Source organism: Rhamphochromis longiceps, linkage group LG5 (assembly GCF_057381845.1).
Source record: "Rhamphochromis longiceps isolate RC_006_pf linkage group LG5, R_longiceps_female_GT1.1, whole genome shotgun sequence".
Lineage (NCBI taxonomy): Eukaryota > Metazoa > Chordata > Actinopteri > Cichliformes > Cichlidae > Rhamphochromis > Rhamphochromis longiceps.
The window spans coordinates 31,173,406-31,199,338 of NC_140561.1; the positions used below are offsets into that span (position 1 = coordinate 31,173,406).

The 25,933-nt window shown below is 39.8% G+C and overlaps 2 protein-coding genes across 2 annotated transcripts; both read left to right on the forward strand.

Annotated features, from left to right (window-relative positions):
• The first annotated feature begins 208 nt into the window (after positions 1–208).
• nol8 (nucleolar protein 8) lies at positions 209–14,554 on the forward strand. Its single transcript, XM_085407169.1, has 18 exons — positions 209–364; positions 1,029–1,157; positions 1,744–1,806; positions 2,657–2,735; positions 2,992–3,148; positions 3,326–3,612; positions 4,118–4,374; positions 4,950–6,433; positions 6,872–7,075; positions 7,244–7,357; positions 7,475–7,571; positions 7,999–8,131; positions 8,223–8,306; positions 9,524–9,819; positions 9,921–10,062; positions 10,303–10,364; positions 10,613–10,695; positions 11,995–14,554. Exons 2-18 carry the CDS (start codon positions 1,037–1,039, stop codon positions 12,052–12,054), a joined length of 3,723 nt encoding a protein of 1,240 aa, XP_085263295.1. The 5' UTR covers positions 209–364; positions 1,029–1,036; the 3' UTR covers positions 12,055–14,554.
• Positions 14,555–15,345: 791 nt separating this feature from the next.
• Positions 15,346–22,190, forward strand: gpr37l1a (G protein-coupled receptor 37 like 1a). Its single transcript, XM_085407180.1, has 2 exons — positions 15,346–16,158; positions 19,447–22,190. Exons 1-2 carry the CDS (start codon positions 15,517–15,519, stop codon positions 20,467–20,469), a joined length of 1,665 nt encoding a protein of 554 aa, XP_085263306.1. The 5' UTR covers positions 15,346–15,516; the 3' UTR covers positions 20,470–22,190.
• Positions 22,191–25,933: the final 3,743 nt, after the last annotated feature.

Sequence of the window (25,933 nt, forward strand, 5' to 3'; positions counted from 1 at the left end):
GTGTTTTATCATCGCAAATGAGCCACAAAATCATAGCCCACCAGGAATTTGGGTGACTCCTTCACCCCACGTAGAAATAATGGAAATCCGCAGCTGTACCTAGTGTGTATTATTTTTTCTCCTTTATCAATAAAATGGAATATAACAATTATATGTTAATTAGCTTTCTTAAGTAAACACTTTTATAATTAAAAAATGTACCGGCATCCCTTAGCAGCGAGTTCGTTTATTTATTCATTTTTAAACCACCGTTGAGTCTACGGAACATTTGGGTGGTTCCCGAGAAAAATGTTACGGACGGATTTATCTGCAGGACCTCAGCTCCGGACAGAAATTGTGGTAACACCAGCTGGATACATGTGAGGTAAACATTTGTAGCTTTTCGGACTTTTTATGTAAAAATGCTCGCGATAACAAATAAGAGTAGTTATAAATCGACTCACTTAGAGATCATATATGTAGTAGATGCTCTGTGATTTATGTTATGCTCTATTTCTGGAGTTCCTCCAGGCTGAAATGGATTTACTGGATCCACTCAGTTGCTTACAGCTAAAACCTGAGGCTCTGCTCTCAGTCCAGTCCTCTTAAGTTTATTTATTTTGGACGCTGCTTTAAAAGGTGTTTCGGCTTTAAAGTTATTATGAAGTCTTTGGTTTGTAATTTCGTTGGATTGTGCTGTATTATACTGAGACGCACAATGTGCAGTGCAATGGAGTGGACACAATATTAGAAACAGTAAAACACAATTCAGAACCGTACAGACGAGCAGATCTCATCTGGCCTGATCTTTCATGCGAGCAGTGAGAGTATCTGTAGATTTATGAGAAGCATTTTGCTTTTCGCTTTTTGTTTGAATATGAATCTATTTTTTGTATGACTTTCCTGCATGTTTTACAAATGGTTATGTATGCAGTATTTATAAATGTGTAAAATATGCGAGGTAGTGATAGTGTACTTACTATGCCTGGTAGATCAGCTGAACATCAATTTACAAAGCTTTTTAAAGTGTAGCCACCTTATACTTACAGTCACAGCAATGCGGCGACTGTACGTCGGTGGGTTAAGCCACACGGTCACTGAGAAGGATCTGAAGGATCGATTTGGAAAGTTTGGAGCCGTTGAGGATGTGGAGCTCCGGACCAGGAAAGACCCAGAGGGTGAGGAATCCAGTATACACTGACACACTTTGACAGCCAGAATGGTGACAGTAACGATGTTTAAATTCTGTTTATCTAATTTTATTGAAATCACCTTTCACATTCAGCACTGTCACTATCAGGTACTTGTGCAATTGTTGTATTGGAAGGCATCTGATATTAACGAACCAGCAGCATTCATTTATGTATAACTTTATTTGTTAAAAGTTAAAATCCAAAGAAAACTAAACTCTAAAGCATTTTCTTATTTTACTGTGCATTTCTATTTAAAACAAGAAAACATACTTAAAGTTTGAACTTATTTACATCTAATTTGCATTGAAAAAATCTTTAGCTGTTGTTCTCACACTCCACAAATTATACAACTTTATTTACAAGTGATGCTTAAATACAAGATGTCAGGGCTGCTCTGAACATTAAAAAGATTTTCAATACAACTGTGAAAGTTTAGTTTACTTTTTTATTTTTTTGGTCAGGGACAATAAAAATTAATCAGAAAAAGCATAATCGAAAATAGATTTATGATCATTATGTTTTGTTCATTATGAATTCTTACATTTTGATAATCTTATTGTTCCTCCTGCAGGTGTTCCCTTTAAAACCTTTGGCTATGTCAACATCAATATTTCAGATGCCGACCTGAAGAAATGTAAGTGACCATAGCTGCCGCTGAAAATCCTCAGATTTAACCCCGAGGTCTAAGTCATTATCAGTGACAACCCCAAACTTCTAACTCTAAACATGTGTTTTAGGATTTAAGGGTTGTCATCCCCACTAAGTAAGTGGGGTTAGGTTAATTGGAGACTCTAAATTGTCCACAGGCGTGAATGCGGGAGTGAATGTGAGTACAAATGGTTGTCTGTGTATATGTGTTAGCCCTGCGACACACTGGCGACCTGTCCAGGGTATACCCTGCCTCTCGCCCTAAGACAGCTGGGATAGGCTCCAGCGCCGTCCGCAACCCTGAAAAGGATAAGCGGAAGCAAATGGATGGATGGATGGATGTTATGCTCCAAGGTGCATAACACAAATACAACACAACAAAAGCAATATATACAAAAACCAGGAATAAGAAGCGTAGTTACAGTATATTTAAGTCTAAATAAGAATTGAGAGAAGCACAGATGACTATTTTGAGGGGAAAAAGTAAATAATTTCTTATGTGTGTCAGTGAGAATTATTTTTTTGTTTGTTTTATATTTACCAAAACCTTGGAGAAAACAAACATATTCTGTGAGCATAGGGTTGGAGTTGTCACCAGTGATGACTTAGACCTCACAGGGTTAACTAACTTATGTAACTAATATTCATTCACACTGTTAGTGGGACGCCTCATCCGCCAAACTGAAGGAACCCTTCATCTAAACATGTAGTTAACACTTTCAGTGAGAATTATGTTTGTGTTGTTTGCACCATTGAGTAAATTTTCTACAGTCTGCTTTCTAAACTAACATTAAAAAAAACTGTTGCATTATGAGATTGGTGTGTTTCCTCTGCAGGCCTGACAGTGCTAAACAAGTCTAAATGGAAAGGGGGAACTCTGCAGATTGAAATAGCAAAAGAGAGTTTCCTGCACAGGTACAACCACGTCGATCGCGCCATGTAAATCTAACACTGACAGAAAAGTGGAAATTATTATTGAATTATTAGGGGGGTGATTTTTTTTTTAACTCAGACTTTAATATCAAGGCTCACAACTGTTGATTGTCTGGTTTGAAAATTCTGGATTTTACCGTATGTTCACCAATCTTAAAAATTTGATCTCTGTACCTGTAGAAAATTATTCCTATCTATTAGCTTGAGAGCTAAAAGCTCTGTATTGACTGTGTCATAGGCTGGCTCAGGAGCGGCAGGAGTCAGTAGAGCAGCATCTCCAACAGCCTGCAGCTGAGGACAAGAGACAGAAGCTTCTGGACTCACTGAGTAAAGCTGGTGTGGACAACTTCACCATGAAGGCTGCGGTTCCGGGGACCGAAATCCCAGGACACAAGGTCTAGTCATACTCTTTCCCTCAAGACATGATTATAACGAATGCACTTGCTCTCTTGTGGGGTCATGTAGTCACAATGTGGAAACCAATTCTTTTAAAAATTGAATCCCCTTAACATAAATTATTACATTTTAGTTTTAAGGGTTTAAGGTTGGTGTTGACTGTCCTCTGGTTTCAGGACTGGGTGGTCAGTAAATTTGGACGGGTCCTCCCCATCTTGCAGCTCAGAAGTCAGAAAGGCAGCAAATCTCGAAACCTGAAGTACGACCCATCGAAATACAGCCACAATATTCGCAAACTGGACCGAAACACCATCCCTGATGAGGCCACACCTGTGACCCAGCTCACCTGGGAGGTCCAGGGTGGGGATGACGAAATCAGTAAGAAGAGGCGGGGAGAGTTCCCCCCATGTGAGCCATGGAGACCCAAGAAGAGTCGGACAGACAATGTTTCTGGCAGAACCAGGTATCCATGTGACCTTTTCAGACTATTCAAGTAAACCAGGTTTGATTTGGTTAATCCACAAGGTCTCAGTTGGTTTCTGTCTCCGAGGGCCTCTGGGATTTTAGATTTTCCTTCCTCGATCCACTTTGCCTCCTGGACATTTTCTGTAATTTCTGGGATGCCCAGGTGTTAGCTTTGGAATTATGAGGGATATCTACTGGTACAAGTGATTCTGACATATTTATTTCTGGAGTTAAGATAACTTTTTTTTTTAATGACTAAAACCTCTAATGGATTTATTGTGTTCTTCAAGCCACCTGGTTTCTGAACTTGTTAGAAGTCCACACTTGTTCCTGACATTCCATATTTCCATTTTTGTTTAATTCTCAAAGGTTCCTATCAGATTTCCTGATGTTCCTAGAGCTTTGCAAGCTTTCAATAATCCGTTCTGATTCATGGTTTCTGGGTTTTTGGAATACCAGTTTCTGAATATTTAGTGTCCCTTCCTTTTGTTGATTTACCTTAGATTTGAACACCCTGTCAACTCTGTCAATCGCACTGAGGGTCATCAGCTCACCAACGGATTTGAAAAACAAAACAACCACAGACTGGCACAGAAGAAGTGGACACGCTTTACTGACAGCGATGCCGACTCAGAAGAGGAAATCCGCAGGCTAGTGGCAGCTCAGCAGACCTCCCATGTTACACCACAGCAGCAGGAGGTGGAGGAGGATAATCTGGAAGTGGTTGGATATGACTTCTTAGCAAAATCTGCATGCATAGGTAACAGATGTGTTTGAAACAGGCAGTTTGCGCATTTTAAAAATTCAAATTTGTCATTGTTTATGTTTACAATTCTACCTAAGTGATGAGTTTAACTTTATGGCTGCTTATTCATTTTACTTTCAAATGCACATGTAGGTTCACGTGTGCAAAAATGCAATAACAAAGACTTCTCACACAGGATTCTGTTGTACTGAAGTAACCATGAAAGCCACAGGTTTCATTTTGTATGATTTTATTTGTACTTTGACGAGCAGAAAAGATGCCAAATTCTTAAACAGATTACATCAAGTAACCTGATTTTTATTTGTGGATTTTTGTGCCACATTGACTGCTAATTCTATGTAGTGCGTGTGTGGATGCAGATTTCTAGGGAAGAGTGCGGTATTAGCTTTATTCAAACCATGATATCAGGGATGTTCTTTCATTGAGTGACGCTGATCAGTACCAAATTATGTCAAAAGTCACTACAGTAAAAATAATAGAATTAAATATAAGTGAATCATTGTCATTTTCTCCATCCCAGAAAAAAAATTGATCTTTGGAATAGCAGGTTTTCCTCTTTGTGATTCCAGGTGATCAAGACAAGGATGACTACGACTCTGCTGACACAGATGAACTCTTTGCATCGAGGAAACCTCCTCCTGCTAAATGTCAGGAGAAACATACTCCCCCAACAGCAGAGCACCTCTCAGGAAACAACACAGACAAGAAGAGAAAAACAAAGAAGAAGAGAAAAGCTGGAGAGCAAGAGGAAGAGGACGGATCAACAGATGATGAAGAACACCTTACTTCTAGAAAACCGTCCTGCGTGCAGCAAAAGAGGGATTCTAGTGAACAGAAGCTAAATAAGAAAACTCGTGACCTCCCTGTCGTAAGGCCGTCCTCATCAGAATCAGATAGGGATGAGGAAGATGAGGGTGATGAAGTAGACTCGGTAGATTCATGTTCAGACTCTGATTATGAAGCCATGTTTTCTAATATCACCCATCTGGAGATCTCCCTGGCTGACCTGCAGAGGCTAGCTGAGGCGGCCCAGCAGAACTCAAAGACTGTAGCTCCCAGCTTCCTCGGAGCTGGACTAGAACAAGAAACGCTTTTCCCGTCTTTTCCTGCAGAGCAACCTGCTCCAAAGAAAGGCTCCACGCCTGAAGAGATCCTCGCCATGATAATGGAGGACGACAGCAGCGAGGATGAACAGAAGAAGAAAAAGAGGAAAAGACAAGCTGTCACGTCAGCACCACTGCCTGCCTTCCAGGGCACAAAAGCATTGAATGAGGTATCGGAAGACGAGGAGGAGGACGATGGAAGAGGAAGAGAGGTTAAAAAACAGAAGATGAACGCTGATTCTACACAACTGGTTCACAAAGAAACAGACAGCAAAACCATCACAAGCGTAAGAGACCAGAATCATGCAGAAACTAAGATTTCAGACAGCAGTGAGCAAGAAGAGGATGACGATGAAGAAGAAGAAGAAGATGAGAGTGATGATGATGATGATGAAGAAGATGAGAGTGATGATGGTGATGATGAAGATGAAGAAGATGAGAGTGATGATGGTGATGATGAAGATGAGAGTGATGAGGAGGAGGAGGAAAAAGGAAAGATTATAAAAGACATGGTTCCTCCTGATGTTTTAAAAAAGGTTACAACTAAAGTTTGTGTAAACACAGAAAAGGCTGAGACTGAGTCTTCGTCTAGCAGTGAAGAAGAGGAGGAGGAAGTGAAGCAGGGGAGGGTGAACTCCAGTCAGATTGTTGTAAATGTTAAATCTGCAGGCAAGGCTTCACCTTCATCCTGCAGCTCATCTGGAAAGGATAAGAATGAGCCGCAGGTCATTTCTGCTAAAGGGGGTGTGAAAGCAGCTTTGAACAGGGAAACCTCCACCAGTGAGGAAGAGGAGGAGGAAGAGCTGGCACTCCCCCGGATGGCATTAGGAGTTGAGGAGGAAGAGGAGCGGCAGAGACAGGCCAACATGAGGAGGCTGGCTGCTGTACAGCAACGACAGAAAGAGGCCGAAGAACATAAAAAACTCATCCAGGGAGCACTAGCCAACCTGGTGAGAGCGCAGCGTGTTTATAAGATTGTTATTGTAATAAACTGATTAGTTTGGAATTATTTTAACCTAGTTAATAAAATCAAAGCAGTACTTGAGGTTTGGAAGGGTTTTTGATTGATGTTTCTTTGGAAAACAAACAAACAAACAAACTAATCTGTAGGACAGAACACAGAATTATAATTTTTCATTATTAATGTAAAATTTCATGGTTTGATTGTTTGTTTGTTTTTAAATATATATTTTTTTCTGATATTAAGAACCTAAAAACATGTCAAGTATATCTACATATTCCTCACTACCTTTAAAAGCAGGCAGAAAAGTTTCAATAAAACTTTAGTCCTCTTTGTGTGCTGAAGGCTTCAGATTTTCTTATGACACAATTCGTATTATTTATTAATAATAATTACTGATAATGATAAAACGCTGTTTCTTCATTAGGATGCTCCCGTGGCAGGAGCAGGGAAACACATCGTATTTGGCTCTGACGATGAAGAAGATGATGGTAATGACGATGGAGATCAGCAGAGGATGGACTCAGAGGTCTTAGCATCAAGGAAGACACTCTTCCAGGACGGCCAATCAGAGGATGAGGCCACTGGTGATGAAGCCACAGCAAATAAAAGTGTCAAAGTAAAAGCAGAGGTGAGTGAGTGCTGAGCTAAGGTCTCTGAACTGGAATATAAGAATTTAAAGCTGCATTCATCCACCTTTATTTCACCAAAGATGGTTATTATCAGTAGACATCTTAACTGATCGTGATAATGTGGCTCTAAACGGGCTGTTTTTTAACTTTGCATTTGTGTGTTTCAGATGCATCTGAAGTCATCGGGCCCTCAGCTGTTTGGCGGCAGTGACGATGAAGATGAGGAGGATGGCAGCAGGTTTGACATCAAGCCTCAGTTTGAGGGTCAAGCAGGACAGAAGGTGAGAAAAGAAGTTCCACACTGTTGCACAGAGGTGGTCATAATGTTTTAGCTCAACCGTGGACTTGTGCAAACTCGAAACTTCGCACTAAATATTGGTTTGTTGTTTTTTGCTCAGCTGATGGCGCTGCAGTCTCGCTTCGGGACAGATGAGCGTTTCCGGATGGACTCTCGCTTTCTGGAGGAGGATGAAGAGGTTAAAGAGGAGGACGCAGGTGAGACTGTGGATGCAGGTACAGTAGCTGGTAAATGCAGGAAAGTAGATCAAGATGGAGAAACCCCGTGTTTTTTTTTTATGTGCTCCGGACCAGGTTATTTACAGCATAACACAACTACCATTAATTTCTTCCTATAAGATATTATGGACCTTGGTGTGCTTTTATTTTCTGAAGCTACATAAATCCTTTTGAAATATGGAAAATATCATCAGTCTATTAAAGCATCACCAGCTGGCCTGAAATTACACAGATGTTATAGATAAAATATTTTTTATTAACAAAACAGTCAAGCTAATTTTCTGTTTGAAAGCAGAAAGGTTTTACCAGTTTAGTTGTGCTGTAACACAACCTCTTTATGTTGTACATCATGCACACTTCTTTATCTTCGATTCTAAGAATTATTTGTTACGTGTTTGTGATTCAGAGACAAAGAAAACCCTGGTGGAAGATGATGAGGATTTGGAGGAAGAGAAGAAGAAGACCCTGTCTATTCTGCAGAGTGTTCTTGGCCAACAACACTGCAGCAGCAAGACTGCTGGCAAAGCCAAGAAGTTCAAGTGAGCTTCACACAGCTTCTGAACTGGAACAAGTCATATTCACTGTGGAGAAAATAAAGAAACTTAAAGCTGTGTGACTGTGTGTTTGCAGAGATGTGTCAGCGCTTCATTACGACCCCAGCAAGGAAGAACATGCTGCATTTGAGACCAAGAAAGAGGAAGTCAAGAAGGAGAGGTACAAGCTCAGAAACATGAATTTCCACCTATTTTTCTTAAGTTCTCTAAATAAACTATATTAACACTGTGTTAAGCTTAATGGATAGTTCTAGGATTTTGTAGTTTGTTGTTTTAGACAAATCCAGTAGAAACTTCTGCACCAGCCGTCCCCAACCCCCAGGCCACGGACCAGTACCGGGCTGCGAGAGTTGATGCTCGGGTGTGAAATTTATGATTTTCAGGGTTTCTATCAGCTTTTATCTTTACTTTTTTAAATAGTTTTTATCATTAACTCCGTCTTTTCCCATGTGTTATGAATAAATCTTCTTTTTTCTGGGTACCGGTACTGGTTTTATTTTGTTGTGTTTATCCACTACACCTATTGTCGGATGTAAACCGGTCTGTGGCACAAAAAAGGTTGGGGACCGCTGTTCTACACTCTTTCTATGGTATTTGTTTCCACTAAACACTTCAAAACTAGATCAGAAAAAGTAGTAAGAGATGGAAATTTCTTTTTGCGGGAAGATGTTTCTGACAAACACTGTTCAGTCAAACAAGTAGTACATTTGTTTGGATATTATTTTCCGCAGTGGATTTAATACAAGCCCTGCGACACACTGGCGACCTGTCCAGGGTGTACTCCGCCTCTCGCCCTAAGACAGCTGAGATATGCTCCAGCGCCCCTGCCAAAGCAGATGGATTTAATACGTCAGATAATCATTATTATTGTAGGTGCCAGACTTTGACAAGAAACTACCTAAGTAAAAATAATATATAACAGTGAGTGACTTTACTACTTGTAAGTCAGCTCAGCACAGACCCAGACAGACTACATTTAGGGAATATCAGGGTTTTATTTTTCTGGGCTCACACACTGTAAACAACACAATGGCTGTGTGCTTCTTAAAAAGAACTCTGGCATGCTCAAGTGTCACTCAGCCTTCCCTCCTCTGCCTGAATCACTCTGCCCATCCTCTCCACCTGCAGCTGAGCAGAAACATCACCCTACTGCAACACAATCATAACTATGGTTCTGTGTGTCATCATTGTACTGGTTTTACTGTTAAACCTGAATTCTAACAATGTTTGTAATGTTGTTTTTTTGCGGTACTCAATATTTATGTCAATAAATGGTTTAATATGGTTTTTGCAAAGTTACAATAATAAAATAAAGTTTTTAGCATTCACATGTGCAGGAAACCAGAAAATTCAACCTGTGATCTGTTGTCTTCACAGCAAAGCTGCCAGGAAGAAGAAACGTGAGGAAGCTCAAAAGCTTCCTGAGGTTTCTAAAGAGATTTATTACGACGTGTCAGGTGACCTGAAGACCGTGTTTGGTCAGAGCAAGGATGAGACGGATCAACAAGAAGAGAAGATGAACTGGGACCAGAAGGAGGAAGAAGAAGAGCGTAAAGAGAAGGAGGAAGAGTCAGCCCCGCTGCTCTCTGTTCCCAGTGTGGAAAAAGAGGATTTGTGTGGATTTAAATTTTCCTTCTTTGGAGATGACACAGAGACAGGAAGTAAAGAGACAGGTAGGTAGAGCCTGAACTGATCTTAATCTTCCAAATACATGAATGCTGTTGTTTTTGGGTTTGTTTGTTTGTTTTTAATCTTTTCATTTTTCTCTAAACAGCCGACTACAAGGTAGAGGCCATTCAAGCTCCAAAGGTGTCATGGCATCAAGACCCACGTTTCCATGACAGCAGCTCAGAGGAGGAAGAGGATGAGCAGGAGGAAGATGAGGAGCAAGGCAACACCACAGCTAAAACTACAGAGTACGAAAAACAATCTGTGTTTGATTAGGAACTATTTATGAGAAAGATGAGAGCATTGTTGCCAGTTATTTTTGGTTCATTAACACAGCTGCTTTCACACACCTGACCAATCAAAGCATGAAGTGGATATGACTGTGAGATTGTTATGAAAGGAGACAGGAGATTGAAGGTGTGTTGAATCGATACAAAGAAAATACAGTATGATCTGAGCTTTTGTGTGTTTTTGTTGCGTTTTTACAGAGTGGTGATGCCGTCACACACTGAGTTCTTCTTCTTTTACCCTGATGATGACAGACTGACAGGTAGGATGGTGATTCCAAAGGAAATAAAAGAAAATTATCTTATTAGCTGTCTGTGAGAGTCAACATGTGTGTGGGTACATTTTTTTGCAAACTCAGAGGTGACAGAACTTATTAAACTGGTATCCAGCAGCTGGTTAGATCTGCAGTCATGTCAGTGGAGATTTCCAAATTTTTGTTGTTGCTTTTTTTTTTTTTTTTTAATTGATAAAGGTTCTGATGTGTGATCTGAACACTGTTTTCTCCTTTAGATGGTCCCAAGTCGTTCTGGCGTGTGTCTGAGTTGGAGGAGCAGAGGGAGCAGTGGGAGGAGAGGAGGAGTGCACTCAGACAGGTACAGAGTTTGTATGAACACTGCTAAAACCGGTCAAGAAGTTAAACCTTGTTAGATGCTAAATCTTCGGTTTTAAGAATTTTTTTAAATTTTTTTTTTAATGAGAAACATAGCTCCACAATTTGCTTTCACAGTGAGTGTGGTATACATTGCATATCATAACTTTATTACACTGCCGGACTGTTTTTGTAACACTAGGTTTTTTTTAGTTTTTCTGAAAAAATCCAGTAAAATCTCTCATCTAGACCAAAAAAGGCACATATCTACACTCCCCTTAAAACCACTGCTGCTAATACTGGTAATTGAGTACCTTAAGGTGCCAATCAGTGAGGCAGTGTTAGAGAGAGTTGTGACTTATACACCTCTTACCCACCTTCTGGATGTTATTTGGTTTACTAACTGTCATCTAAGTATAAATCATATGGTACACATTGCAACTTCTTTGTGTTTTGGCTCAGACAATAAAAGTAAACAAGACACAGGTTGTGGTGCTAAGGTCACCCTTCTACCCTGTACAGACATGTGATGCCACGGAGCTTAGAGGCCTTACAGCCTGTTCACCGGGAACATCTTGTGCAAACAAGCCTTTATTCCTTGACTTCATACCTGGCAGTATTACTTGCTTAGGCCTCTGTGTCAGCAGACCTGATCTCTCTAAATAAAACTTAAGCTTCCCGTTTGTCCATTCATCCATTTTCTTTAGTGCTTATCCAGCTCAGGCATGCAGGGGTGCTGGAGCCTGTTCCAGCTGTCATAGCTTGAGAGAATGAATGCTGGACAGGTTACCAGGCACTGACAGGTGGTCTACTTAATGATCTTGAAACCCAGCTACAGCGGCAGTGAGAAACGTCTGCAGTGGCAAGGCATCAGCCCAGAAACCCATAAGAGCAGCGAACCCAGCTGTCGTCCTAACCGCATGATCTCACAAAGTTCTAGCCCGTGATGGATGAAAGTAATCAAGAAGACAGAATTGGAGCAGAAAGATGTGTTTTAAAGTTTTGAAGAGACAGATTGTGGAGAAATTTTTCTCTATGACGAGTAACTTAGATAAAAATATTAGAGCTTTAAAAAAAATACTGTTTATGAGTTCAACATTTTCTTTGAAGTTGTTCGTGGGAGCATTTATGAGCACTGTCAGACAGTTCCATTACCAACCACAACTCTTTGTCTTCATGCAAGTCAAATCTGTAGGTGCATAAAAATGTCTTTGCCAAGTCTGATAATTATGTAGGAGTGAAGACGTAAAGTGGCTCAAGTTATTCAGTAAACATGTTTCGGCTTTCCCGTCTGTGTTCACAGGAGTACCGCAAGAAGCACAAGGATGCTCGGAGGAAGCTGACGTCCTCCCTGAAGAGCTGAGGATTGTGGGCAATGAAGTCTTTGTGTTTCAGCACTCACTGCCCTGAATTCGTGCCTGACAGAATTCATGCCTGACCGATCATTTCTCCTTTCTTGGTGCCAATTTTTTGGCTCGGACTGATTGTAGCAGTCAGCAGGATGGAGAGCAGATGGCTGCCAAAGACAGTGAACTCATCTGAATGTTTAATATCGTCCAGAGTTTCAGATTAAATGTTTATTTTAGTGGATATTAATATTTTTGATGAGATATTTTGTAGTAAGTTTGTTTTTTGTTTTTTGTAAACAGCAGGTGTTACCTGCTGTGAAAACATGAGTTCATATAAGCAGCAGCTCCCACTTATGGAGGACCAAACCTGCTATAAAAGTGGACAAATAAATAAATATGCTTCTTCAAATTAAAATAAGAATAAATGAAAATGAAAGGTATAACTTAACTAAACATTTTCTTTTCCATTGTTTCTGGTTTCAGGCATATTATCTTATCATTATCATTTTTTTTTAAAATCTCACCATTTTTACCCCTCCGCCTGTAAATGGCTGATAGGATATTGTTGTCACCCTGCTGGGCGGGCAGCATGAACACTCAAGTTTGTCAGTGCGATAACTCATAAATGAGGTGATGTAGGAGCTTCAAATTGATACCATAGTGCAGCTACTAAAACTCTCCCCTGAGTTTGAATCTTGTTGACCTCAAGCTAAAGGTCAGAGGTCAAGCTACCTGAAAATATTGTAAATTCCATAACTCAAGAAGGAAGACACCTAGGATTTTCAAATTGATATCGTAGGTGTATCTACTAAACTCACACAAGTTCAAATTCCAGTGACCTTGGCCTCAAGGTCAGAGGTTAAGTCCTCTGAAAATCTTTTGAATGTGCTAACTTCAGGATGTAGGATTTTGAAATTGATGTCTACTAGGAGGCTGAGGGGTAGCACTGGCGGTCGTTTTCTCTTCCGGGTTTGGTCTTCCGCACTTCTGAGATGAGCCACTTTGAATGAGAATATTGAAGCTCCTGTCGCCACTTTGGACCTGTTACCTCATGAAGGTCACTATGAGGAGAGGTTTCAGTCTCCCTTTGTGTTTTGTAAAATAATTTGAATGCTTTCAGTTTATGGGAAAAAGTTTATTAGATACACGTAACTCAAACCAGTCCAGTCTAACGAAGAGTCAATTTAGGATAAGATGAGCTTTATTCTCACTGTGAGCACAAACATAAAATATAATTGGAAAAAGCATATCTGTTGTATATAGACCAATGTTGCTGTAGTTAACTAAAAGCTAAATAAGAAAAAAAAAACTAGACTTTTGAAAAATAATTCAAAGTAACTGAAACCATTTTGTGAACTTGGAAAAATAAAATAAAATTAACAGTCCTAATGAGAGCAGCTTTAACAATGCTGAGAGTTATTATAACCAATTACGTTATAATAACTTATTTGGTTAACTTTGACTTTCAGGTCCGAATTAAAATGTTCCAATATTTTATTTTTATTAATTTCAATTAAATTGTATTCATACAGTGCCAAATCACAACAACAGTTGCCTCAAGGCACTTTGTATTGTAAGGTAGACCCTACAATAATACAGCAAAGAAAACCGCAAAAATCATATGACGCCCTATGAGCCAGCGCGTTGGCGGCAGTGTGAAGGAAAAACTCCCCTTTAACAGGAAGAAACCTCCAGCAGAACCAGGCTCAGGGATGGGCGGCCATCTGCTGCAATTGCATGGGGTGAGAGAAGGAAGACAGGATAAAAGACATGCTGTGAATAATAACTAACTAAATGCAGAAAGGTGTATAAACACATTGTGCATGGACGGTGACTGAAGGAGCAATACTCAATGCATCATGGGAAATCCCCCAGCAGCCTACACCTACTGCATGTCTGACTACCTGAAGAACTAATAACAGCCTCACCTGTGCTTTGTGTATTTTGTTCATCAGCAAATATCAGATTTCTAAAATACTAACTTAAGAATATTGACAAGGTAAACATTGTTCTTGCAGAGCACTAGTATGGTATTACAGTAGTAGTAATACAGCTAAACAAAAACAAAACTGAGGTAATAGTCTGGTGCCAAAGAAAAACGATTACAGGTCACCAGAGAACTTCAATCTATACATCTAAAAACCACAAACCAGGCGAGAAATTTGGGTGTAGTGATGGATGCAGACCTAAACTTAGAAAAACACATTAAGACAATAACAAAGTCAGCTTACTATCACCTCAAGAATATATCAAGGATAAAAGATCTGATGTCTCAACAGGACCTGGAAAAACTAGTCCATGCATTCATCTTTAGTAGGCTTGATTACTGTAACAGCATCTTTACAGGTCTACCTAAAAAAATCAGTCAGACAACTACAGCTCATTCAGAACTCTGCTGCTCGAGTCCTCACTAAGACCAAAAAAGTGGACCACATCAGTCCAGCTCTGAGGTCTTTACACTGGCTGCCTGTCCGTCAGAGGATAGACTTTAAAGTTATGATGCTGGTCTATAAAGCTCTGAATGGTTTAGGACCAAAATACATCAGTGACCTCCTGACCCAGTATGAACCATCCAGATCCCTCAGGTCATCTGGATCTGGTCTTTTATCAGTTCCCAGAGTCAGAACCAGACACGGAGAAGCTGCATTCAGCTTTTATGCTCCATATACCTCGAACAAACTCCCAGAAAGCCTCAGATCAGCTGAAACACTCAGTTTATTTAAATCCAGGTTGAAGACTCACCTATTCTCAGCTGCATTTGAATAAAGCACCAAATCCACACTGTTAAGCTTAAATTTCAAAACTTACATTTAACTACTGATTTTATCTATTGTTCTGATTTTATCTGTTTTGATTTTATATACTGTTTTGTTTGTTTGTTAATTAGTTTGTTTGTTTGCTTGTTTTAATCAATTTTAAATCATGCTTTTTATTTGTTTTTGTTTCTAATGTCTCTGTAAAGCACTTTGAATCACCTTGTTGTTGAATTGTGCTATACAAATAAACTTGCCTTGCCTTGCCTAGTAGTGTCTCATATTCTACACTAAACATAAAATAGTTTTTTAGAAAAGGTAAATATTGTCTAGCATTCTTGGATTTCTTGGAGTTTAATATAATTCACTGCATGTGTCATCTTTATCCAACTGTCTGGTGTTTGGACCTTAACTTAGTTTGTTCCAGTCAGTATGGAGCTCTTAAAGAGCGATCTGTGGTCACAAGACTTTTTTTATGACCCCTTTTTTTATTATTTTGAAATGTGTCACCGGAAACTCCGTGTTTTCTTCACGGTGTCTTGATGTTGGCCAATAACAAGTGCTGGAAACTGAGCAGCAGACTCCAAACTTCTCCGTCAGGAGTGGAGAGAAGCTGAGCTGCATCACAAACAACTTTTTTTTTTATTTCAGGAGTGAAGTTTTTCTGCAGCACATGTCTGTGACACACACGGATAACACGGAGCAGTTGCATTTATTTAAAAAATGAGCTCGGTTTGGTGTGTTTTGCTCCTCTTTCTGCACTGCGCGGAGCTCCGGTACGCAGCTCCGCTGGAGGCGCAGCAGGCAGAGGATGCTGGCGCACTACCTGCGCGCAGCCAGGCGTCTCTCTCTCCGGAGAGGAGCTCTCTGAACGGGTTTCAAAGTTCAGGACTGCCCGGTGTAAAGCGAGTGGCCCGAGGAGCCAAAGATGGGGGCTTCAGGAAAAAAGAACCGGTTCCCGCCAACAGTTTAGGGCACCCGCGCCGGTACGACGACCCGAGCGCCTACTTCACCACACCGCGGACGTCCCGCTTCACCTCCGCCCCGGTGGGGAACCACTCGTCCGGCCGCGGTTCAGGGCTCCACAACCCGCTGTTCCCAGTTACCGACGGCTCCTACTGGGCGTACGCAGTCATGCTTCTCGCGCTCGTCCTGTTCGCCGCGGGCATCGTTGGCAACCTCGCGCTCATGTGCATCGTATGGCACAACTTCTACCTGAAGAGCGCGTGGAACAGCATCCTGGCGGGCCTGGCCTTCTGGGATTTCCTCGTGCTGTTCTTCTGCCTGCCTGTGGTCATCTTCCACGAGCTCACCTTGAAAAGGTTGCTAGGAGACCTGTCCTGCAGGCTCGTGCCCTACCTGGAGGTAAGGAGGAGGTGAAGGTGCGCGTGAAGGAAGTGTTTTAGTATTTAGCCTACAAGCAGCACCTTTTAGTGTCGTGTGAACACCTTGTAACTTTCACACACCCGAGTTTTACCATGTACCAACTTTTTCCTGTGTTTCCACAAATTCCCTTAATCAATGCCGAGATAAATTGTTTAATAAATACTTACATGTTTATTATAGATGCACTTAAAGTGTTGCCAGGTGAAGAATCTGCGTAATACTTTGTTCAGCTGTTTTACTGAAATGTTTAAATATATTGTCACTTAATTTGTCTTTAAGTCATTTCAGTTTTTTGATGCAATACATTTAAAGTGTAAGTTCAGTGATATAAAAACACTTTTATACTCATTTAGTTGATTGGAGTTCATTTTCTGCAGGTAATCTTTCATTGGTTGTTTATTTTAGCATCATCCTCACTGCAGCCATTCAGAATTGAACATTTCTGCACAGATAGCGAGGCAGCGAGGCAAACTTTCACACAAGCATGGAAGTTTTTACAGCTCGTGTTTGACTGATTTTAAGTGATTTCCAGTTTAATAAAGAGACCTCCAGGTCTGATGAATGGCCCGTTTGTGTCTTTGTTCCTCCTCAGTTTCAGCAGCCTTTACTTTGAACAAACGTCCGTTATGGTCTGTTTGGCCTCTTCACCCGTCTGTTATGAACCATCAGGGGAGGCTAGTGTGGGGCCCCAGCATGAAGAGGCTCTTCTTCCTCAAGAACGAAACAGTAAAATACAGAGATGTAGTTTTCAAGAATGGTGGTGTTTATGTGCAGGTGCAGCTCCAAAACTAAGTCTCAGTAATGAAAGAGAAACTGTTGCTAATCCTGATGAATCAATGAATGAACAAAGAAAGAAAAGAAATAGAGATATCAGGCCGTCACTGAAAGAGAGCTCCATTTCTTTAAATGCAGAATACCAGCTCAGGATGGGCCAGCAGCAGCTCAGTTTGGAATTAAAAAAAGCTTTTGTACATGTTTTTAAATCTCTATTTTGAGGCCCAGTGTACACCTGAGTTTAACTGGCATACAGGGAAAAAAGGCTTCCAGCTTATATGGAGGATAAAAGTACAAATAAAGATATTGCTTTAAAAATGTAGTGATTAATCAGACGAAGCAAAAACAGATTAGACACTTGGGATATAAAATGGTATTTAAAGAATGCTCTTGAATATGTCCTCTTTTAGTGTTTAGCCTAAATACAATTTGAGATGCTGACATTTAACTCAGTGGATCTTCTCTGCATCACACAACAGTGATGTTACTTTGATTCGCTGCCTTGGACAACAGAAATTTAAAGAACGTATCATAGAAGACCACCGGGTTTTAAGGACCTACTGAAAAATAGTTTTCATGATTAAATAGTCTTGTCATTATGTAAAATATCAGAAATGAATGAAAAGCAAGACGGTTACAATTCCTTAAAGACCAAATGATTTAAAGGTATTGGAAGAGGCCTCATTTAGAGGTCAGTTAAAAGCTGAAGCAAGAGCTTAATTTAGATTTACTCTCACTGAGCGATGAATGCTTCAGCACAGAGATAAAGTCCTGCAGCCTGTGGAGTCTTTGTTTTTGGCTCTAAACCAGCTCTGTCCGCCTACACAGCTTCAGATCACTGAAGTGGAGTTTCACTAATTTGTAATAACAGCTTGTGTGAAGCAGTCTTTAACAAGGTCAGGCTGCCGGCCTCCTCTATTCTTTGCAGCTTTACCTATTTTTATGCTAATGAGTGAATTAATTTCTGGTTAATGAATTACTGTTGTTTTGTTTTTCTAAATGCTCTTTTACTGAACAGTACTGAAGCAGGTCAGGCTGCCAGCTGCCCTGTGCTCCGTTAGTTAAACTATTTTCATGCTAATTAAAGCTCTGTGCTAATTATCTTGAGTTGTGTCTTAACAGTCTGAGGTCGTTAAGCACTGACAGAGGGAGGACAAGTCTCTGTAATGATAGTAAGTGTTTCTGGCCAAAACCACCAACTTTAATGGGCACGAGGCACCAATTACTGTCCGCAGTACGAAGGCTAAGAGCTTTTACAACACAATGACCTTTTTCCCCCTCTGTGTGTCCTTTCATTTCTGTTTCTGTGTTCTGAATGTTAATGGAAAGTTGTCTTTGTAACTTTTTTCTTAATGCTTGTAAGATTTGTAATTTAGTCTGTAGCCGGCATAAAGAGCAGAGGAAATCCTCAAACATGCTTTCTTCAAAGCACTGGTTGAATTATATTAATTCTTATTAGCATCATCTTACTGTTTATGCCAGTTTGAAGTAAAATGGTTAAACAAAACAACCTTTAAAATCGTTAATAGTAACAATATTTTGTTAACTATTAATAAATTAGGTATTAATATTGTATTGAACATTTATTAAACATAAAAACAATATTTGGGTAACGTAATGGACCGTTCCATCAGGACAGGACAGATTTTTTTTCTCTCATTAACCGTGTGGTGACTGACTGGGACCTGTTCTGCAGCTTCAGAAGTTTGAGTCATGAGTGTAAAAGACCAAAACATAAATAACTAAAAATAATTAAGAAACATTTGTTCTGTCATGGCTCTGAGCGTAGACCCAAGATTTTGTATTTTTGGACTGAATCAGTTTGTTTTGGGGGGTTTTGGAGCTAATATTTATTGTTTTGAAGGCGTCTTTAATCTTCGGTTATTTTTTACGTTATCTGGTCTCTGTTGGTGTTTAGTTCTGCTTATATTCAGATCTCTCAGTCTTTTTAAGTCTTCAATTCCATTTCTGAGTCCTTGTAATGTAGATAACCTTTCATGTGCTGTAACTTCTTTTGACCAACCACCTATCCCACATTGTGAGATGACCTTTTTTTTTTAACAGAGCTCAAATGTGTTTCATGTGGCTTACTCCTATATTTTAAGTTATGCAAGCTCAAATATTTCAATCCAGAGTATTCATAGTATGAATGTAAAAAAAATTTCATGACTTCATTAAAATATTGAAGCATTTGTAGAAAAATAATCATCAGATTCTGAAAGGGTCAGGTGGGAGGCAGTGATTGATTTTTCAAGTTGGGCCCAGTGGGGGAATCAGCTACCATGGCTCTTTTTGAGGATAAAAAATCACACCTGGAAACACGTCTACATTATATTTGCTTTTTTAAACCAAGATCCTCATGTTGATGTTGTGGTTTGAATTAGTATATGACTGCAATGCAACTGTGAATGAATGTCTGTCAGCAACTGCATTGATTCTTAGTGATGGCTTATTAATATTATTTTTTTCTGATCAATTTCCTCACTCTGTCAGGTGACCTCTTTGGGCGTGGCCACATTCAGCCTCTGTGCGCTCAGTATTGATCGTTTCCATGCAGCCACAGGCCCTGGGCCTCATCAGACTCCAAAGGTGGAGTCCTGCCAGTCCATCCTGTCCAAGCTGTCCGTCATCTGGGTGGGCTCCATGGTCTTAGCTGCCCCGGAGCTCCTGCTGTGGCAGCTCCTCCAGGAAACTGTCAGCCTGCCGACGCTTCCCAACGACCTACAGCAAAGCCAGCACGCAGGCTCACTGATGGCGGCCTTTAGAGGCCGGACTGAAAGGTTCAAGGTGGATATGTGTGTCCGTGAGCCATCTGTGGAGCTCCCAGAGAGCATCTACTCTCTGGTGCTGACCTATCACGAAGCTCGAATGTGGTGGTTCTTTGGGTGCTACCTTTGTTTGCCACTGCTCTTCACTCTGGCCTGCGATTTGGTGACAAAGCAGGTGTTAGCACAGCGACTACCACAGAAACCCAGCAGCGAAAAGGTGACTATCAGGTGCTCCTCCTCCTCTTCGTCTTCATCTTCGACAAAGAAAAAGCAGCATGTGAGGGAGCAGAGGCTACGCTCCACTGTGATGGCACTCACTGTCTTGTACATCACGTGCAACCTGCCAGAGAGTATTTGCAACATCACCCTGGCGTATATCTCTGTCCCAGTGACCGCTGCGCTTCCGGCTCTGGTTCTGCCAGCGTTGGGTCTGATTGGACAGTTCCTGCTGTTTGTGCGCTGCTCTGCGACGCCAGTGATGCTGCTGTGCCTGTGTCGCTCGCTGGGCCAGGCCTTCATGGACTGCTGCTGCTGCTGCTGTGAAGAGTGCCTCCCTGATGGCAACTCCTCTTCATCTTCCTCTGCCTCAACTGCTGCAACCTCCACCCTCTCCTCACCCACATCGCCTTCGCCAGTCTCCCTGTTTCCTTCCAGCAAAGAGGAGCCGATGAAGAGCCTGTTGCCGGCAGAACCAGCAGTCCATGAGAGAGTGAAAGACTCATCAGCAGCTATTGGGACACCCTGCTGAGGCTCAGAACATCACTTTAAAGGGTTATTTGGGGTTTAATACAACTTGGTTCTTAATTGGTAGTTTTGTCCAACATTTCAGTCGGGATAAGTATAATCAAAAGATGGATTTACACCTGCATTAATTTACACTCGGTGACCTCCATCAACAAAAACAGACATGACAGATATGATATGAAAACAGGAACCAGAATGTAGGTGGGTTGCAAAGCAGCTTGCACAGGGGTGCAGTACATCTGAAATTGCTAAGGCATAAATTAAATTGCATGCTTCACATGAGATAGTTGGACATGTAGAAGCATATTAGCTAATCATCAGCTGATGTAGGTTTATCACTATGATCAGCTGATCTGAATGGATCATTACCTGTGTGTAACAATGTTATGCTTGATTTTACTACGATTCAAAGATCTGGGAGCACAGTTACATCACTAAGGAAGGAAGAGTTATCAGTACGGAAGAGAGGACGAGAAAGTTTGAAAAGATATCGGTATCGGGAAAGCTGTGTTCCAGTCTGTTTTTGTGATTTTAACCTTCATCTCTTAGGTCTAACAAAGGCGCTGTAGTGATTTTCCAACTAGGAGGAATTATTTGCACCCAGGTGTATCATTTTACTTTATAAATGCTGCCATTCTTCTTTTTTCCTTCTGCACAACTGAGTCCCATGCAAACCTTTTTCTGCGCTGTTAAGATTTCGAAACAGTCACTAGAAAATCTGTTCAGGTAAACCTTTTTTTCTAATGTGGTTTCTTGTTTGACTGATGAAGAATCAGATCTAAGCAAAAGTAAGGCAATGTTATGAATAAAATCTCAGCTAAATTCTACATACCGAATCGGAGCAAGTGCCCAGGTGTCTAAATACTTTTGGCAATACAGTGCATCTAAAAACTAGGTACCAGTGGTACAACCACCAGTCAAAGTTGTAGCTTGAAGCGAATCTGTGAATTATAGTGTGTGCTGACAAATGTTTACTTTTTTCTATTCCAGATATGTTTGATTAACTTGGAGGTTTGTTCTCAACTTGTCTGATCACCTGAGCTTTTTGATGTGAATACAGGTTATATATAAACTGCCATTTCATCAGCGCTCAGCTTTTAGATTCGTGATTACACTGTTATTGCAGGTGGTTAAACTTAGGGACAAAAATACCAAAATAAAATCCAAGTCGTTGTAAATGGTTCTTTACGTTTAGTCTGTATAAACTTGGGTAGAGCCACTGTAGAGCAGAAGTTTGTCAGACTAGCGTTAGGTAATTATTCAGATTATGGAGCATGTTCTAGATGGATTTAATTGATATGCCAGTTATTAAATGATATGTCATTGTTTTATGGTACAATTTACATTTCATAGTTATTGATAATTGTCTAATTCCCATTCAGGATATTTGCATCACATTTTCTAAGTACTGTATCAAAAAGAAAGTCATTTGAGTTTTGGGGGATTTTTTTTTTTTTTTTTTGTAAGGCATTTAAACTGAATATGAAGAAATACAGCACCAGGACAACTACCAGCAGACTGATATTTTTCAACAGTTATTTGTTTTTTTTGTCTGTTCCTTTTTTAAAATATGTTATTTTACTGTTATTCCTCATACATAGCTGATCTGCACAGGAGACATCAAATATGTGGATACATAAAGTTCAGGTGGTACAGGTTCACAATGGGATCAATCAACATGCAGAAATGTGAAACAAAAGTTTGACTTTTTTTACTTGTTTTATTATTTTGATTGAATAAAATACATTTTGAAAAAAAATGTGTTCTTTGTTTCTTTAATATCTGGCATAAACAACAGCAGACAGTAGACAAAACTATCCATCAATGACTTCATTTATGAAGAGAAATTAGTTATTAAGATAAAATGGTTTTGATTTTATTTTTTTTAATAAGCAAAAATAGCAATTTGAAAGCAAGACATTTATGAGGGTGTTTTATTTATTTTTTTCTATTAATAAATATATTGAAGTTGTATCAGTTTGCTGTTTACATCCTTGTCATTTGTGTTTACAGTGTAGGTTTACTGCATTATATGAAGGCCTTGCATTAGAGTGTGTTGTAGCTTATACTCAGTAAGTACACACCTCCAGCTAAGTTAAAAAATAACAATACCAAAAAAATTAATTAATAAAAAATTTTCATCTCATACACTAAAAAAGAAGAAAAAGCCCAAAAATGTAACTTTTTGAATACATGATTTGAATACATGTAAATTATCCCTGCAATTTTGTTACACAAGTAAAATGTCAGGTTTAATGGAATCAACTGAAATTTACTTGACTGATATACATTTGGTTTATACCAAGCACATTTTCCTTAATGATTAATTATTTGAATTTACCTTTGATTTTATATATTTAATATGTATTTTACTCAAAATTTGTGTTTATTGAGGGTGAAGAATCTCTTTTCATTGTATATATTTTTTATATTCTGCATCAGTGAACTTCACTTCTGCCTAGAAACAATGAACACACAGTGGGTTACATTGCATCAGTTCACATGTACACACTACACTTTGAGCTAAAGAGCCTGCAGAACTAAAACCTTTAACATGTTTGCCACAAAAAAGTCAGAAAGAAGAAAAAGTTCTCTCGATACTTCCAGGAACATCAGATTTGTTTTATTTTTAGTTTATAGACAATTCTGAATGTGATTAATGTTAAACCTACATGTAGAGACAGAAAAAACAGGCTGGAGGACAGTGAGAGAAAACATTTCCTGAAAGGTGCATTACATGTAATGAACATCTGAACTCTGGGTGATTGTTGTCTGGATTCATTTTCTTTAGCTGCAGACGGCTCATGAACACTCTGATGTCTACTGGAAAGAATGCCTCTGCGCTGTGATTCCAACACCCACAGACTCAGAACGCTCTTCATGCCTGACTGTGACACTCCTTTTTGTCATTATTCAATTATTGAAGGTCACAGCTTCACAATAAGTGCTGGCCTTTGAGTTCGAGCAGCCATAATGAACACAGTCACTCTATGACCAGTTGCTTAGGAGAACAGACAGGAATTCCTTGCTTTCCCAATTTTTATCCACCCATGTATTTTAAAGAGGCCCAGCCTGTTTTCTCCTTTTTCATATACTGACGTGAAAAGGTTTGTCATGCTTCCTCCAAATGTCAGCATTGTGCATACAATGTAGAGCAGCCAGAAAATTTCTTCAGCACAGGTATGTAAACACACACAAAAAAAAAACATTAAAAATTTATAATTATAAGAAAAACTTTCATATTATGCAGAAGGTAGAAGCAGGCGTTCACAACACTGAATCTGATGCACGATTTTTATATTTCAGTCCATTATTTTTGAAATTGTTCATTTATATCGTGACATATAAGATCATATCTTGTATCCCTCTGCAGAAAACATAATATATGGATGACGATATCTTTGTGGCCTAATAAATTTAAATTATAGATTTTATTCAGCTTGACATTGGACAGAGTAGTCGATATTTTGCACCTCGTTTCCTTCGCTGAATTCACGTCGCTGCACTGATTCAATATTCTGGATCTCAGCAATTCTCAAGCTTTAAAATACTCTTACACAAAATAATGGAAAATAGTACTTCTTATTCAGTCTGTTTGAACATAAATCATAAATAATGCTTTTTCCACATATTACATGAATCAATATGGGCATCTTGTGTCCTTAACCTATACGCATCAGGAATTAATAGTAATGATTTTCTGTGCCTTTTCACTAATGTGCAAAGCCAGCAGTTTCCACATGCAGTACCGGCTTATTACATAAAAAACATTACATACTTTTAACAGCATGTTACAGACAATGAATTATACAGTACATGTTGAGCTTTTCAGTGATGATCTCTGGGTAAAAACTCCTTTTGAGGCAATTTTTCTTCACCTTGTTTGATATTAATCTTGGTTAATATTAATGTTATCTTAGGCACACACCTGTGGCTGTGAGTAAAGACGGTCCGCCCACCTGGTAAACTTTTTAATTTGCAAGGCTCAGCCAATTAGGACAAAGCTGGCCTGCAGAGCTACGCCCCCGCCCCTCTATGTCCAATATAAGATATATAAGGATTCCATTAAATTGGAAATCATGCAAAACTCATCAAAAGTCCAAGAATAAAATTCAGGAGATGAGAGTATTAGGCTTTCTTTAACTGCTTGCAGATAACTCACACAACTTCTGTGTCAATTATACATTTCAGAAAAAAGGTTTGGAGTACTTTCCGTTAGGTTTCAGTAATACAAACGCTCCAGCAAATGGACAAAATTTCATTTGACACTTAATGAAGAGTAACAGAGCACCAGAGGTTGGGTTTGATTCAGGAAGGGTGTAAAATTCCATCAAATGAAACACACGGAGCTACCTGCTTATAGCAAAGGATCAGTTCAAAGTACCTTCATCTTCTGGATAAAAAAGCGGCCCCTGGATTTATCTGCTGTGCTAAAGCTCCCATCTCTTTAAATCCACCCTCTTTTTAATCCAGCTTTCTCCTGATTGGCTGCTCTTTGCAAACACACTGAACAAATCAGTCCAAATACCTAAAGTTGAGCCAGGTCTGTATTTGGGCTGAGGCTTGTGTATAGTTTGACCCAGAAAAGGTGATTGTCCGAGTGTCATGTGGCTCTACTTGGCTGGAAATCTGGGACAAAGAGGTTGGCTATATGTTTACGCGTAGAGTTACTTTCCTCATTTTTGGATTAGATAAAACTAAATGATAACTGCTTTCTGAACTTATTATTGGTCTTATTTTACCCAGTTTTTATCCGTTTTCCCTTCTGTGAAACCGATTAACACAAGTTAATGATTTCAAGCTGGCATATAATTTTGAGGTTGTTAATGTTCATTCTTGCAGGGAACAATCCCTGTGAAAGTTGTAAACAAAACAAAACAAAACCACAAGGAGGCACTTAAAAACCACAACAGACATGAAGCTGAATAAAAAAGTGGAGATCCAAATAAATCAGGTTTTTAATATCACAGAGTCCAAGTGTCTATTTAGTCCCAAATGGACACATTTAATCAGATGATGTACCAAGGAGTGAAAAAACGTTGCTGTTGACTTTAGAAGTGTGATTATTTGAAGTGAATTAGGAAGTGTGACGTACATATACAACTTCACTTTGAAGGTTTAAAGCTTTAATTTCACTGAGGACACCAGAGTCCCTTCACAGATGTTTTTACAGCCTTTGAGTTTCACTTTAAGAACCTCTGCTGTATGTTGAGTCTCGGTTCCTTTTAGCTGACATATTTGTCCTCCCACGTCGCCTTGCCTGGGCAAAAAGAAGGAGGAGGGGATGCTTCAATAAGGCCTGCTTTGTTCAGGCATCCCCCTCTCTGGCTCAGAGAGAGAGACACTTGAACAAAGCTGCATATCAATCGCCATCCGCTGAGGGAGTTGCTAAGCTACATGACACCCACCGCCTCCCACCAGCTGCCCCAGTCGCTGAGAAGAGAGAAGAAAGAGGGCTGAAATGCAGG

What these genes read in the sequence shown, in the direction of transcription:
- gpr37l1a (XM_085407180.1), top strand. Translation starts at nt 15,517, where the DNA reads ATGAGCTCGGTTTGGTGTGTTTTGCTCCTCTTTCTGCACTGCGCGGAG. An exon ending in GGCTCGTGCCCTACCTGGAG is followed by an intron (nt 16,159 to 19,446) that starts GTAAGGAGGAGG and finishes TCACTCTGTCAG; the next exon opens with GTGACCTCTTTGGGCGTGGC.
- nol8 (XM_085407169.1), top strand. Translation starts at nt 1,037, where the DNA reads ATGCGGCGACTGTACGTCGGTGGGTTAAGCCACACGGTCACTGAGAAG. An exon ending in GAGGAAGTCAAGAAGGAGAG is followed by an intron (nt 8,307 to 9,523) that starts GTACAAGCTCAG and finishes TTGTCTTCACAG; the next exon opens with CAAAGCTGCCAGGAAGAAGA. An exon ending in GGAGGAGTGCACTCAGACAG is followed by an intron (nt 10,696 to 11,994) that starts GTACAGAGTTTG and finishes CTGTGTTCACAG; the next exon opens with GAGTACCGCAAGAAGCACAA.